Raw genomic sequence first — 14,842 nt, 5'->3', positions numbered from 1 at the left:
TACACCTGACTGAAGTTCCCCTGGGCTTTATAAGATTTTTGTTAGATTTTCTCTCAACGTCATGTGCTGTCTAGCTAATCAGTGAAGTTTCTCCATATGAATTTTGAGGGCCAATTAAGATTTGAACTTGCATCTTAAACATGACCATGATAAGTATGGCTTGTTCCCTACCTATTGAATTCTGTCCTCTTGTTTAGTGTAAATTGTGGTGACAATAATTGTGAATACCTCAAAAGCAGACAGAAAGGGACAATAACAATAATAGTTCAGTCTTTTTAAATGGGCTTGCTGAAGAATTTCAACACTAGTGCAATTCACTGATTTAGTGCTGCAAGTAAGATTTATTGATTAATCTGCTGATTATTTTCTCGATTAATGGTAAAGTCTGCTCATCAATTTCCCAGAGCCCAAGGTGTTGTCTTCGGGTTGCTTGTTTTGTCCAACTAACGGTCCAAAACGTGAATATATTTAATGTACAATGAATATGATCCAGAAAAAAAGCAGCTAATTCTCACAATCAAGTAGCTGAAACCGGCGAATGTTTGATTGAAAAATGACTGAAACAATAAATTGATTATCAAAATAATTGCTGAATATTTCTGTCAACTGAAGAATCGATTAATCAACTAATCAGCTCTACACTGAATAATAAGACGTGGTTATGTTTGTCCCTTTAGTTCCCTTCCCCAGAGTGGGACACAGTCACCCCAGAGGCCAAAAACCTGATCAACCAGATGCTGACCATCAACCCAGCCAAGAGGATCACTGCTCAGGAGGCCCTTAAGCACCCATGGGTCTGCGTAAGTGTCCCCTGCTTGAGCTAGACATGCGGACAGCAGTTATTTTTTTCACACTTCTCGTTACGCTACTGCACGCGTAGAAAAGAGTTCTAACTCGGACAAACAAGTTGTCTGATCACAGCAAACACAAAAACCTTGATTAACTGATTTATTCTTGTTTTTTTCTTCCTCCTCTTTCCAACGTTGCCTCTATTTGTTCTTCTCATCCTCTTCTCCTACTCCTCCTTGTCTTCTTATTTCTCCCAGCAACGGTCCACGGTGGCGTCTATGATGCACAGACAGGAGACTGTGGAGTGCCTGAAGAAATTCAATGCCAGAAGGAAACTCAAGGTCTGTTTGCATGCTCATCCTCTCAAAAATCTCCCTCTTCTGCTCTAATAAGCTCTTATACATGATTAAATAATCCTTTCTGCAACTGTATTCTTTCCCATCATTTTGGGGTTACCAAAGTAACTCATTACTGTTTCCTGTAATGTTTGTGATCTATAAATTCAAGATGGCCTAGTGTCAGAGACCAAGCAGTAAAACAATGAGGAAAACAGGAGTTTGTTGAAAAGTGGGTTTTTATTTACCCAAAAAATGCAAAAAAAACAATATAAACCAAGAACTTAATATCTAGGCCTATAAAAGAGGTCAACACAATATAACTTAACCCAAAAATAGCAACCACAAAACAAGATATGAACTCAGCAAACTGACCTTGAATGAGACAAAAGGAGACATTTCCTCGACTTTGCAAAACCAAATTACACACGGGGAAAACCAAAATGGACATAATTGCAACCAAATAATTTCTAATAAGGGAAGAAGTTCCACTCTCTCGTAACTTCCGGCTTCTGAACTGGTTGCAGTTCCACTCTTGATCCATATAGGGGGCGCTCACAGGTGAGTGCAGAATGAATGGGACTCTATGGAGCTATACCCCTCAAAATCTCAGGATATAATTTTTTGTCTAGTAATTTGAATGTTGCATTCGAAAGGGGAGGCTAAGAAAATACACACTGCTGGGTGTTAGATTTTTTTAAAGTGGCTTTTTTGTTCTAAAAAGCCTTTTAAAATGTCCATGACGTCATACACATATACGGCCAGAGATACTGCTTTACGGCAAGCTCTGAGTCGCTTCCTTTGTTCTCTCGAGGCATCGACAACACAGCTAACAGGTAAGGCTCTCCCTGACAATACACATGCTAGAAAGAGGTTTGCTGATGTTTTAAAGACCACGCCGAAATATTCACTCTGACATTCTGGTTCTGCTTCGGATGCCGTCAAGCGGGAGCTCCGATCGTAATCAGTCCTTCACTGACCAATCAGCATTCATTAAGTTCAAGTTCAAAGAGTTTATTGTCATATGCACAGACAGAAAGCATGTTTCCCTGCACAATGAAATTCTTACTTTGCCGTCAACACTAAATGTCATACAATAAATACAATATCACACAAAAAAAAAATAGCAGAATGCTAGCGTGTTATAGGCAACAACGACTCAACCGATTCAACTTTGGACCTCTAATCCATGTTGAACTTGCAAAAACTACAATCAAATCTGAGATTTCTCAACAACAATCAGGCGAAAGAGACAAATTTAGCCGTCTAGCTCCATAGAGTCCCATTCATTTTGCACTCGCCTAACAAAGACAGAAAATAATGATTAATATAACAGAAAACCTTACAACGTAGAAAAGAGTGCACTCCATTTAAACCATGTAAAGCTAAAGGAAATAAACGTGGATTATGAATTAACCAAACAGTGTAATGTGTTTGTTTTGATGCCTGAATTGTTTGGGGTGTGGCTGACTGCACAATACATTAATATGTGTACTACCATTGCTGGCTGTTTTAACCTGTGTGGCCTAGGCCATCACACCTAGCATAAAATGTGTTGATGTCATGAGATGTCATATGCTTTCGTTCATGACTTTGGCACTGAGGTTATTAGAAAAGGCAGTAAGAATTCTTGAAGCTCTTAGATCCAGACTTATCCTCCATGCAAAGTTTCCCTTCTTCACTGATTTATTGCTGACATTTTGTGCGGATGCAACAGCTTAGCCATTGGAGCAGGCCACTGTTACCCTGCTGCTTTTGGCGAGTCTTGGCATGGCTCAAATACCAGCACATGGGACACTGGAAACAGAAAAACAGGTGGCTGCAGGCAAATGTTGGACCATTCAACATGCCATTAGCATGGACCAATTGCCACTGGCTTTTCACATTTAGAAAGAAATTGACACCGGCATGGTTAGACATTCGATTACATAGTAAACAACTAAAACTGTTAATTACAAAAAAAACATACAAGGAATTCAAAGACAGTGAACGTTGCACAAAACATTACATTCTAAAAGAAAATCAGTTAGAGGCATTATTTTGACGGAAACATTATATGAACTCACAAACCGAAATAGAACATGGTGAGAAAATGTGAGTGACAGGCTGTGGGGCATCATCTCTACAACTAACAAATACAAGAAAATATGTTCCAAAAAAGATATCTACCATTGAGGGGAAAAAAAAGACACCCACATAGTTTTTGCACTGCCTTTGCGATGGTTATTATGGTGGAGTGGCATCTCATTTTAGCTATTCAGATATGAGGTATATTATCAACCTCTGCAGCTGTTAAGTACTATGGTCTCTTTGCAATTCAGTACCATTTTAATAGCCCTATAAAAAGTTATCAGCTCCAGTTGTACATTATCTCTCCTGAGAAAAGTCTCTCTCTCTCTCTCTCTCTCTCTCTCTCTCTCCCCTGCATTTGCCCTCCCTCTCTATCATTCATGCCCTATTGTCCATGCCGTTAGTATAATTTAGAAGTGAACAGGTCTCTGTAGTTTACACATGCAGTTCAACTCTGTATTATTTGTTCTGTATAGAGCCAAGTTTGTGCTTTTAGGTGTTTTGTTTGGTTTTAATTGTGGTTATGTCTTTAGTGGTAAGCATGAGCATGGCTCATAAACGTCACATTTCAGACATTATCTGTCAATTAAACAGTGCTGGGGGAACTATTTCAGTGCAGTGTTTTTCTTTGGATTTCATTTTTATAAAGTTTTAGGTTTCCCCTGCTGTGAGTCAGGATTTTTCCAAGTAAAGACCCATGTTTGTTTTGAGTTTAAAACCGCAAATTCAAGAGCTTTAATCGCGTGGGTATTGGTTGAATCACTACTGTGGTTCATCAATCAGTGACAGAGAGTGGCAAAATGTTGTTTGTTTGTATAAAAATGTCAAAATGATTATGCTATTGATTTAAATGGTTAAGATTGAACTGTTGTTATTTTTTGTTTTATTCTCAGGGGGCCATTCTTACTACCATGCTGGTTTCTCGAAATTTCTCTGGTAAGTGTTTCTGGACATAATTCCTGTATCCCTCATTATTTTAAATATACAATTCATGCAAGTGAACCAACATCAATCAACATAAGGTTTATGTAAACATGCTAATTGTAGGGAGTTTATTGTCTGCATGCCGGTTGTATCGCTATATGTAAATACTACCAAGGCTAACTAAAATGTGTGTTGAATGTAAGCAAGTCTGCAACAGTCAGTTTGTTTTTTAGGAACATGCCACCATTTTGGTGGAATCTATGGCTCTTTAAAAGTGATACTTAACCCAAAACCTGGCTTATCCATTGTAAATATCAATAATTGAATTCTCCTTCCTAATCTGCCAAAATGGTGGCGTGTGCCTTGTAAACGTTGGCAACAGTAAACATTTATTAACAGACCTATTTGTCTCCCTTGACCAAAAAAAAATAGATTCATGGTTTATCACATTTTCATTTCGTCTTAATGCAATGTCAGTGTTTGCCTTTTCTCTATTCAAGTATTTCTGTTTCTAACTAAGGTAATACAACTTAGACCAATGCAATACAAAGCATCGTCTTCTTCATCAAGTACTTAACAAAACAGCTGTTAAATTAATGTGACTTTTAGAAAACATTTTCACATTAAAAGCATATTCAGTTCAGTTAAATGACAGTTTAGATTTGCGACTCAAAAGCTTTTATATTCACAATAACTAAACAGCAAAGAACTGGTCTAGATTTGCAGTTTTAGTTAACTTTTAGCTTACTTCCAACGTTTCAGTGTGAGACTTTAAGGCAAAATGAATGAATGTCTAGCAACATCACAAATACATGTATTTTTGCAAGATAGACAGTGTGCAGGAGTTTGTTTTAAACTTTTGACCTATTCGTCCCTCTCCTACGCATCTGTCTCATGAAATAGATATATGAAATATTCCTCTGTTCTAAATTTACTTTCATCACAGTTACCTTGTTTCTCCACTGCTCTCATGATGTGGTGATGTTTGAGCTAAAGAGTTCTTTACTGACCACACTTTCATACTTACCATTGCTCTAAATGTCCTCACTGTGGAAACGTTTTAGCACGTTAGATCATTTGAACCTGAAGTAGAAGTGTTTTGTACTGCGCTAAACTGCCACAGTAAAATATGGGGAAACACTGAATTTGATCAGCAAGCTGTGGATGTGTCTGTGTACTTGTATTCATGTATATCTCTGTAATAGATGACACTTTCTCGAAGGTTAAACAATTATTATAAATCTCTGCTATATTCTAAGCTAGACAATATAAAATCTGTACCTCCCACCTCCTGAGGCTGCCTCAGAGACACTTTCACAAATTAATTTCTTCTGTCGGGACCTCTTCTTTACTAATTTATTCTGTAGACAGTGAGAGCCAAAGATTCCAGTATTTCTCGACAAAAAAGATTTATCAGTTTCACTTAATGAGGCATTTTCACCACTGTTGTGGTCAGTGAAATGAAAATGTAACAGGCTCAATGTCAATTAATAATTTTTTTACATTTAGCATGCAACATGAAGTCAGAATTTGTATGAAATAATGTTTTATTGCAGCCAGGCTAATTTGTAAGCTTCATATGATTGTCTGACATTCAACTTTGTCAGTGATATATTTTCCCAGAGTTAATCGTGGTAGTGGATTGTCGGAATAATTCTGTTTTAATTACATCACAACCTTTGAGTCTGTGTTCATGCACAGAATGTTTGTATTTTGCATATATAGATGTGAGTGATGTCAGTGTGTGTGCAAGCATGCTGCTTCAGTAAACATAAAGTCTCGCATTACCAGATCCATCTCTGCAGCGCTGTGTGAGCGTTGGAGTATGGTCTGGCTACGCCATACATAAATTAGGAGAAAAAACACTCTGGCTTGTTTGCATTTCTTTAAACCAATCACAATCATCTTGTTCGGGGCTAAGCTTTAAATGCAGCAACGGTGCCTCTGCAAACTAGTCTTGGAAGGAACTTGTTTCGGTGGAACATGTAGGGAGGCAATCTCTAGAAATGGCTAATTCCCCGCAAAATAAAACACCACATAATAAAGTTAACTGTTCACATAATACAGTAACGTGAGCTATATAAATTAGCTGGATACATGGTTCATCCTAACAACAATGCTGTTTTTTTGGGGATACATTGACGCAAAATGCAAGCATCAAAGAATATCAGATGAAAGTTGGGATTTGTGTCTCTCCCTGACATTTTTCTCTGGTGATCCTTCTGTCAGAGCAGCAGATCTCTTATGTGACAGAATTTGTGTCACAGCCAAATAATGTCATTGTGTTTAATCCTCCTTCTCTGAACTAATGAGCCCTGTTTGTCTCCGTCTTTCTTTTCCCTTCCATGCCCACCTACCTGCTTTGTCTCTGACTCACCCCCTCCCCTCACATTTCTTTCTTTTTGCTCTTTTTTCTATATCACTCCACAATTTCTACATATTTACCCCCTGTTCCTCATTCACCTCTTTCTTGTCTTCCTGTCCTCTTTGCCTTGTAACTCTCTTTCTTCATGCGTGACTGGCTGTTGGACTCCTAACAGTGGGCAGCAGGCAGACCGCCGCTCCAGCCTCTGTAACTGCGGCCGCAGCAGCAGTGGCTGCAGCCGCCGGCACCACCGCAGGGCTGGTGGAACAAGGTAGCATGGTGGCTCACCCAGGGCATGCCACCCCTCCCCCACTCCCCCTTCTCTGTTCCTGTCTCTTACACTTTATTCTTCCTCTTCTTCTATTTCCCCTCCTTCATTTTTCTCTGCCTCCTCCCTCCTTCCTCAGCATGGGAGCTCCGAGCATGATGGCTAACCACATCGCTACCACAACTACATCTTCCATTTACTCATCATCTGCCACATTAGCTATATTTCCATTTTACTATCTAGCAGGTTTTATGCATCCTTTTTAATACATCACAAAAATGAAATGCAACTATGAAATGCAAGTGTGTTTTTTATAGTCACTGAGTTAAGACAACTATGGATTATTCAATCTCCAACACATCAAGAAGAAAAGAACACAAAGGGTACAACTGTTAGAAAATATGTTGTTTAGCTATTATTGGCCATATTTGTTGGTTTCATCCAAGGAAGGCAATCGTTTAACACAACTAATGGTCAAATCTCAATAGATGCAATGAGAGATGGTAGGATTTCATCATAGATGTCTTAATTTCAAACCTACTTCACAGTTTATATGACAAAGGTGCTTCTTTTGCTGTTTTTTTGTTGTTGTGCAAAACGTCTTCATTAAGGAAAACATATTCCACTTGAAGCATATCAGAAATTCATTTTTGATGTTTTCGTGTATATTTTCCATTTACCCATTCTATGTGGATGCTTTATAATTCGTAAAGGACTTAGATAGAAGCCCAGCTCCTGCTGTCATTTTCCACATCAGCACATCTGTCACCTCCTGTGTGAGATCTGATAGGGTTTGTCATAGCCGCTGACCCATATTCATCTTCATCTCTACACGCAGCCACAGAGCATGGCCTCGGCCCAACCAAATGGCTGTCCTGTCTCTCTGTTTGTTTCTTTTTCTTCTCACTTTTTCCTCCCACCTCACCTCTGTCACATTACCACTCCATTTACCCCATTCCCTTCCCTATAATCTTACATCATTTTACCTCTCAAGTCACTTTTCTATAACCACCAGCATCACTCTCACTTTCCGTCATACTTTCATATCTCACTTTCCCCCTCACTCAACTCTTTTTTTCTCTGCCTGACAATGACACTAGAAAGTTCACCCCTGTCACTTTAAGGATGGAGCTGCCCAAGAGCTGTCGGTGAATGCTGCATGGGGCACTAAACTGTTGCATGCGCTGCAACACGGGGAGGAGACTGTCGTGCATGGTGAACACTGTGGAAGATGCACGGCTGGGGCTGGTTCTCATGAAGTCACTAACCTTTGAAATTGTTGCTTTACTTTTTTTTATTTCTTGAATTAGGGATACATCCCATAGTAGCCCACTATCTGAGCTGAGCATTATCTATAAATAAAAAAGTCCACATATTGTATACCAGTATATAGTTCAGAATTTATATAGAAACATAGATAGATAGATAGATAGATAGATAGATAGATAGATAGATAGATAGATAGATAGATAGATAGATAGATAGATAGATAGATAGTCAATGCCATAGATATCTGTTGCACTTTTAATTTCAAACTCTATAACCTAATTGTAGTGGCTTGTTTATACAGAATGCAAATTTGGCATGATTGCATACAAAGTGATAAAGCTAATATTTCTTTAGTGAGTCCCAAATAAAACTTGCAGAAATACTGACATGTTAACCTACTGTACACATGCAGCTCCCAACAATATGGGCATCCCCTTAGTCTTTTTTTCTGCCCCCCTGACAAATGTAAATCTAATATTTACTTGCCTTTAGCTGTTGTTTGGTCAGCCACCTCCTGAAAAAAATATCTAGCTTTCTACATCCTTACTAGCTAGTTGCTGGAAAAGTCAATTTGCAGTTTTAAAGTATATTGTGGCAGTTTTGAAAAATACTGTGTATTTGAAAGATGTAAATTCTGGTAAACCCAATAATAAGTTTCAAACATTCCTTCAGAGACCTATGGGTGATGTTTTTTTTTTTTTACTATTTTCAACACCACAAATATTTTAACTGGGAAATACAAGAGCAGTAGATTCAGAGGACATTTTAATAATTTTTCCGGGTTTGCAGAAATGAACCGCAGGCATAAACGACAAAGAGCTTCGCATGACAGTCTAGCATCAAGCTAAGGAGACAGAAGTAGTGGCAGTGTCCTTGTTTCTGTGGCCCACTGGGACTCCACAGTCCTCTCTGTGTCCCTGAGCCTGCGCTAGGCTCCAATCAAATATTTATAGTGGGCTGCCTCCCCCTATCAGCCTCACTCTGCCTCACTGGCTTACTGGAGGCCTCGCTTTATCTTGCATATTCATACACACAAATACAATCACTATCTACCTGACCTCACCCTATCCTCATGCTGAAGTAGGGTAAATGCACCTTGTAATGTGTCCTGGCCTTCAACTTGCTATGTGTAGTAAAAGTTATGAGGAACTCTTGCACCTAAGTAGGTCTCTCCAGTAGTTAATAGCATTTCCAGGGGGCACTTGTGGGATTGGCCCCTGAATCTTCATGTGAATTCATGCCCATCCTTGCTTCGCTCCTGCAGTTGTGCATCTTGCGTGATTTTTAGTGGGAATTTATAGAGGTGATTTTGTTTTAATCTCTTCCTCCTCTCTCTTCTTGCTTCATGTGTAATTTGTGGCAAGGTAAGGAGCGCCCCTTGCTTCTCCACCTTGACGTTTGATTTAAGCTACCTTTTGATTTTTCAGGTTTCCACAGAGATGTCCTCTTCGTCACTGGAACCCAAGGCATTTTTAGCAACGTAGCAGTTTTTTTTAGAAGATCCAGTTTGCCACTTTGACGGAATAATAGTGTTTGGAAAGAGCACAGTGAAATACCCTTATGACTTTTGTTCATCTTCTACTTGCTCTTCCTCTCTGCTCTCCTTTTTATATCCTCTCCTCCTTTGCCAAGCCAACAGAGAATATGCAAGAATGAACTTGGCACTATTCTGACCCCATTTCTTCTTCTCAGTAAGAAGCAGCCTTTGGAAGGAGGAACAACAGCATAACAAGAAACCATGCACATTTATGTCACTCGCACATCCCTTCAGATTATGTAGTGCTTCTTAATCACTTTCTATTGCTCATTTCTTGACTGCTGAATGGGCAAAGCTCACATCAAACATGACCACACTGACCACTGAGGCAGAAAAGTAAAAAAAATAAATAAAAAAAAACTTAAACAAAAGATGGTGGAAGTGACAGCTTTACAAGTCCACTTGTAAGGATGTGATTTTTTACTTAAAAAGGCTGGACCAGGGATCCACTAAACTTTGAACTGACCTGCTTATGACCTCTGTTACTGGAATAAAGCTGTCGAAATTTCAGTGTAGCTGGCTCAGAGCATGCTTGGAAACGAAAGTGAGAAAACTAGAAAGTAGCTATTTCTCATGTTTAGTGAGAGAAGGAAAAGGGAGAGAGAAAGTAAGAAAAAAAAAACAGTCCGCCAGGAATAGTGTTTTATGTAACGTGGCTGGCTGCTGATGTGATTGCATCTGATTAGACTTAAAATTGCACTCAGCCCTTTTAAAAAGTCCCAGGAAGGACAACATCTAGGGGGGTAAGAGAGTCTGGGACTTGAACTGGAAGTGATAGACATCAGCATTTCCCAAATTAATGTTGCTGGATTATTTTACATTATGTAGCCATAATAGAATGGATTACTTTTCATTCGTAATGTAGAAACCTTCTTAGATAGGATGTCTTCAAGTAATCTATTATTCTAACCTGTTTCTTAGCCCTTTATGTAAAAAGATGCTTTCAGTAAAACTCTATAACAGCAACTTCTATACTAATGTAGACTTCAAGTTATTAAGATTAAGTAAAGTTAAGTATTGTATTTACAATACAGATTTTTTGCCTCCTCGACGACAGCCATGGCCGGATGTAATATGTTTTTAAGTTGTCCGTCTGTCCTTCCCATTCTTGTGAACGCGATATCTCAGGAACGCCTGGAGAGAATTTCTTCAAATTTGATACAAACGTCTGCTTGGACTCAAGTACAAGAATTAGAATTTGGTGGTCGAAGTTCAAGGTCACTGTGACATACAGTAACACGTTTGACCATATCTCAAAAAACCATGCGCTAATTAGGACATTTCACACAAATGTCTAAAAGAATAAACGTATGATGTGATGACATGTTATACCCAAAAGGTCAAAGGTCAACTTCACTGTGACATCATTATGTTCAGCAAGAACACTTTTCTGGCTATCATTCAACACCATAACTCAGATTGTGACTAGAGCTGTACAAATAATTGCCCCTCGGGGATAATAAAGTTACCTTGACCTTGAACAAATACCCTATTTTGCTTTACAATTAATTGTCTCAGAAATAATTGCGATTAACAATATAATTGTCTCTTTCAGTCAAATTTTAAAACGATTTGTTAAAATATTACTTTTTTAAACAAATTAAAGTTTTGAATGAATCCCAGGATGCATCTTTATATTCATATCACTGTCATGGGACCCAGGTAATGTAATAACACAAATATACAGCCTAAAATGTAAACCACGCCTGTTTATTATCACAAAACATTTTTGCTAATTTTTGTTTCCCCACTTGTCATTTTTGTTTCTATGGAGGTGTATAGGGTCAAGTGCCAAGAACTAACAGTTGAAATAATATTACAAAGAAATAGACCAGAAATCACTTATATATTTACAATTTGGCATATCTAAACTAAACCAACAATTATATTAATACACCTTAAGACCTTAGCTAATTTTAGAAATTAATTGCAGTTAATATATCATACTGTAGGTGCCCACCTTGAAACTGTGGTGATTGTATAGATCTACTGTTTTGCTGGGTTGAAGATGTGTGTAAAGCAGGGGTTGGAGCTATACAGTATTAAAGAGTCTGCTAGTGCATTTCTGGTACCAACCTTTAAGCAGTAAAATTACACACATTTGCTTGTCCAATCTCGTCAACATCTGGTCTCCTGTTAGTGTTAATCCTCTGTCTACATCCTCACAGACACCCACAGCCTCCACCTGCACACCAACACAGAGAGCCTGGCTCTTATTTTGGGGTCCCTCTAGGTGAACGTGCATCTATCTAATGCAATTGGACCACCTTGCTATCCGTGCTTTGGCAGTGCAGTCATGGTGAACGCCCTGCGGACTGTCTTCTGTTATCTGCGTGCAGTTTTCACTGTTGTAAGGGTTTATAGGTATTATAATCATCAGAGGACTATGTCTACAGTATTATTTTCCTCTCCTACCCTCCTCCCTCATTACTCTTCATTAGAGAGCAGACTGAAGACTAATCCTCTTTAAGGCCCCCATTGAGTGCTTAAGGCAGGGCTTATTGTCCAGCACGGCAGCCATCTTTGTTTCGGCTTCCTCGCAACCACGAGGGGATCTTGGCACAAGAATTGACGTGAAACAATGAATTGGAGTACATTTTTATTTCACTGACAACAATATCTTTGTATTTTTGAAAGACAAAGCAATGAGTTTGGACCCTAAAGCAATTGGACTGTGTACTGAAGGTAGTCTCAAGGCAGCTGGGGAAAATAAATATTTTTATATAATAATATATTGTCCACCTGACCAACTAGTTTTGGCCTTTAGCATCAAACAACTTGGGACCTGTAGGTTGTACCTTGCTAGATCTATAAGACCCATTACATCACTGTAATGATTCTATTTAGTATGGGTGGTTATTTTCAATTGCTTCACAGGTTGAGCGATTGCATAATGAGCTTGATTACGTATTGATTGCTGGCAGGGTGTTGTTTTTGTTTTGCTTTGGTATATAGGGAAAAAACATGTATGTGTGGATAACAAAACACATCATGGTCTTACAACCAGCTTCTGCAATTGTAAAACAAAGTTTAAGCGTTTTATCAGCAAGGTGCTGAGATGCCCTTGCTCTTTCAGCCTAAGGCTACCTTAGCTGAGCCTTTGCTTTGAAAGACAGTCGTACTGCAGATGTCAATAAAGATCATTATTTCATAAGTCAAATTAATGTAATCTCTTCAATATAGGTTAAAGATGTAGCCAATATTGTTACTCACTTGCTTTACTTGTCTGTTGCTGCACATCTCCACCTCTGACTGGTTATTTCTTCCCTGTGTTTGTCATTGCAGCAGCTAAGACCTTGCTCAACAAAAAGGCAGATGTCAAGGTAAGAGTCATCACGTCTTCCTCCCACTTCTTCACTCTTGACACCCCCTTGCTTAATTTTCCAGAGATAGAAACTCTGCCTTCTTCTTTTTCTACTTGTTTTTCTCTTCACCACTATTTGCTTCTTTCCTAACTTCACTTTTGCCTACTGTAGCTCTTTTCTTTGTTGTTGAATGTGTTTGTTTCTTATTCATGTTGTGTCTGTTATAATCTCATTAGATGTGTTATTTCTTGTGGTATATGTGGAGATTGTGGTTTTAGGGCTTCTGTTGAGTTTTGCACACCCTTTCGGATGTGTAAAGACACACTCACAGATATTTTTGTAAAAAAAAAACACATTGCTACTTTGGATCTGTGTCTGTATATATGTGTGTATGTGCTTTTGTTAGCCTGCGTGTAGCCTGCCCGAGCACAAGCCTCAAGTAGCACATCCTTTTGAAAGCACCCTTTATTTTGGCATTAACCAGCTCATTGCGACATCTCCATCTCCATTATTAAATGTAACCATCTGTCAGCCTCCCCATTGTTTTTTTCATCACTTCCTCTGCCTCTCACCCCTCCATTTCTGTCTATTCCTCCTCTTTCAGTGCTTCCTTTTCCTGCTCACCCCATCTGGTCTTTAACCCCACATTCCAGTTCATCCTCTAATGAAGATCTCTCACCATCCCACGCTCACTCACACACACACAAACTGCTTTAACACATCCCACACAAAGCTTCCATGAATGTGTCTGTGTGTGCAGCGTGTATGCATGATAGTGTGCGAAGCTTGGAAGATGGTGTACATGCAAAAAATGTGCTTGCTTCTCAGCATTATGTTATGCATACACGTGAACGTAGAGGTGTGTGTTTGTCTAAAAAGTGACTGTGTGAAAATATTACATTTGTTTGTCAGTTTGAAAAGAGAATGAAAGTGCAAATGGGGGTGTGAGCATGCCTGAACATCGAGTGTGAGTGTGTGTGTGTATATGTGTGTGTGTGTGTGTGTGTGTGGGTGTGTGCGCGTGTGGGTGTGTGCGCACACGTCTCTGCTGCTCCCTTCCCTTCTCTCCCTGCTCAGTCGGTTCAGCAGGGAATGTGACTCCGGTTCCAGAAATAGCTGCCAGTCTGGACCCTGGAAACTCAATGACAGAAATAGACACTTACTTCCACTGCGGCACACTCATTGCCTAGCAACAGGCTCCCCACACACCTGCTCCAAACCATTTCAAACGGCGTCTTCTTCTTTTGCTGCTTTCCTTACTTTCCTCCGTCCCTCCCTGTTCCTTTTGTTTCTTCCCTCCGCATGTCCTTTTGGCCATTCTGACCTCCTCTTCTTGGCCTCCTTCTTCTCCCGCAGGTTCATTAATGCGTAATGGCACCTGGCGTTTCTCAGCTGCAACACCTGCTCAGAGCGAGCAGGCAGTCTAACTACACACCACCGTCAGCCCTTACGTGCTGCACGCTACTGCCTATAAATGCCACTCCACATTTAATGCAGTGTTTTATCGATAACACGCGCTGAATTTTCTTTTTTGTTTCTTAAATGTATTACACGTAGCATTCTAATACATCGATATGATGGTTCGATAGTCAAAAACTTTTCAACATATTTGTTTTGAATTTATAAGAATGTAAAATATTAGGTGTCCAATGTTTTCTTGGTCTTTTTCATTTGAAGTGATTACAAATCACCATACTAATAACTTATTGATGTATAAATGCTACGTGTTACAACTTTACAAGTATTGAGCCAGTCATGGTTTTATTCTAACAGAATACATTTTGCTATTCTATTATGCCTCCATCTTGCTCCTTGTTGACCCAGACGTTCTTAATCTGTCGACAGAAGACGAGTGGGTCACCGTTTGGCCGTCTGCATGACTCTTCTGTGATCTGCTTCCTGCTCTTATGTCCTCTTCCTGATGACTTCCACTTAAACCACCGCTGCTTTTTTTCGCGTCCTTGCGCCTCCCTACTTTCG

The 14,842-nt window shown here is 39.3% G+C and overlaps 1 protein-coding gene across 50 annotated transcripts in view; it reads left to right on the top strand.

Moving 5' to 3' along the window:
• Positions 1-14,842, top strand: part of camk2b1 (calcium/calmodulin-dependent protein kinase (CaM kinase) II beta 1) — a 78,383-nt gene that overhangs the window by 37,777 nt on the left and 25,764 nt on the right. For 24 of the 50 annotated variants that reach the window (XM_039802243.1, XM_039802257.1, XM_039802230.1 and 21 more), the window contains 5 exons: positions 678-800; positions 1,047-1,130; positions 4,088-4,130; positions 6,659-6,754; positions 12,843-12,880. In XM_039802243.1, coding sequence (XP_039658177.1) covers positions 678-800; positions 1,047-1,130; positions 4,088-4,130; positions 6,659-6,754; positions 12,843-12,880 — 384 coding nt within the window. The remainder of the gene's footprint in view (positions 1-677; positions 801-1,046; positions 1,131-4,087; positions 4,131-6,658; positions 6,755-12,842; positions 12,881-14,842) is intronic. The other 26 variants (XM_039802234.1, XM_039802231.1, XM_039802253.1 and 23 more) reach the window with 2 other exon arrangements.

Source organism: Perca fluviatilis, chromosome 6, assembly GCF_010015445.1.
Source record: "Perca fluviatilis chromosome 6, GENO_Pfluv_1.0, whole genome shotgun sequence".
Taxonomy (NCBI): Eukaryota; Metazoa; Chordata; class Actinopteri; order Perciformes; family Percidae; genus Perca; species Perca fluviatilis.
The sequence above is the reverse complement of the archived record's forward strand: the minus strand, read 5'-3'. Positions and strand labels throughout refer to the sequence as shown.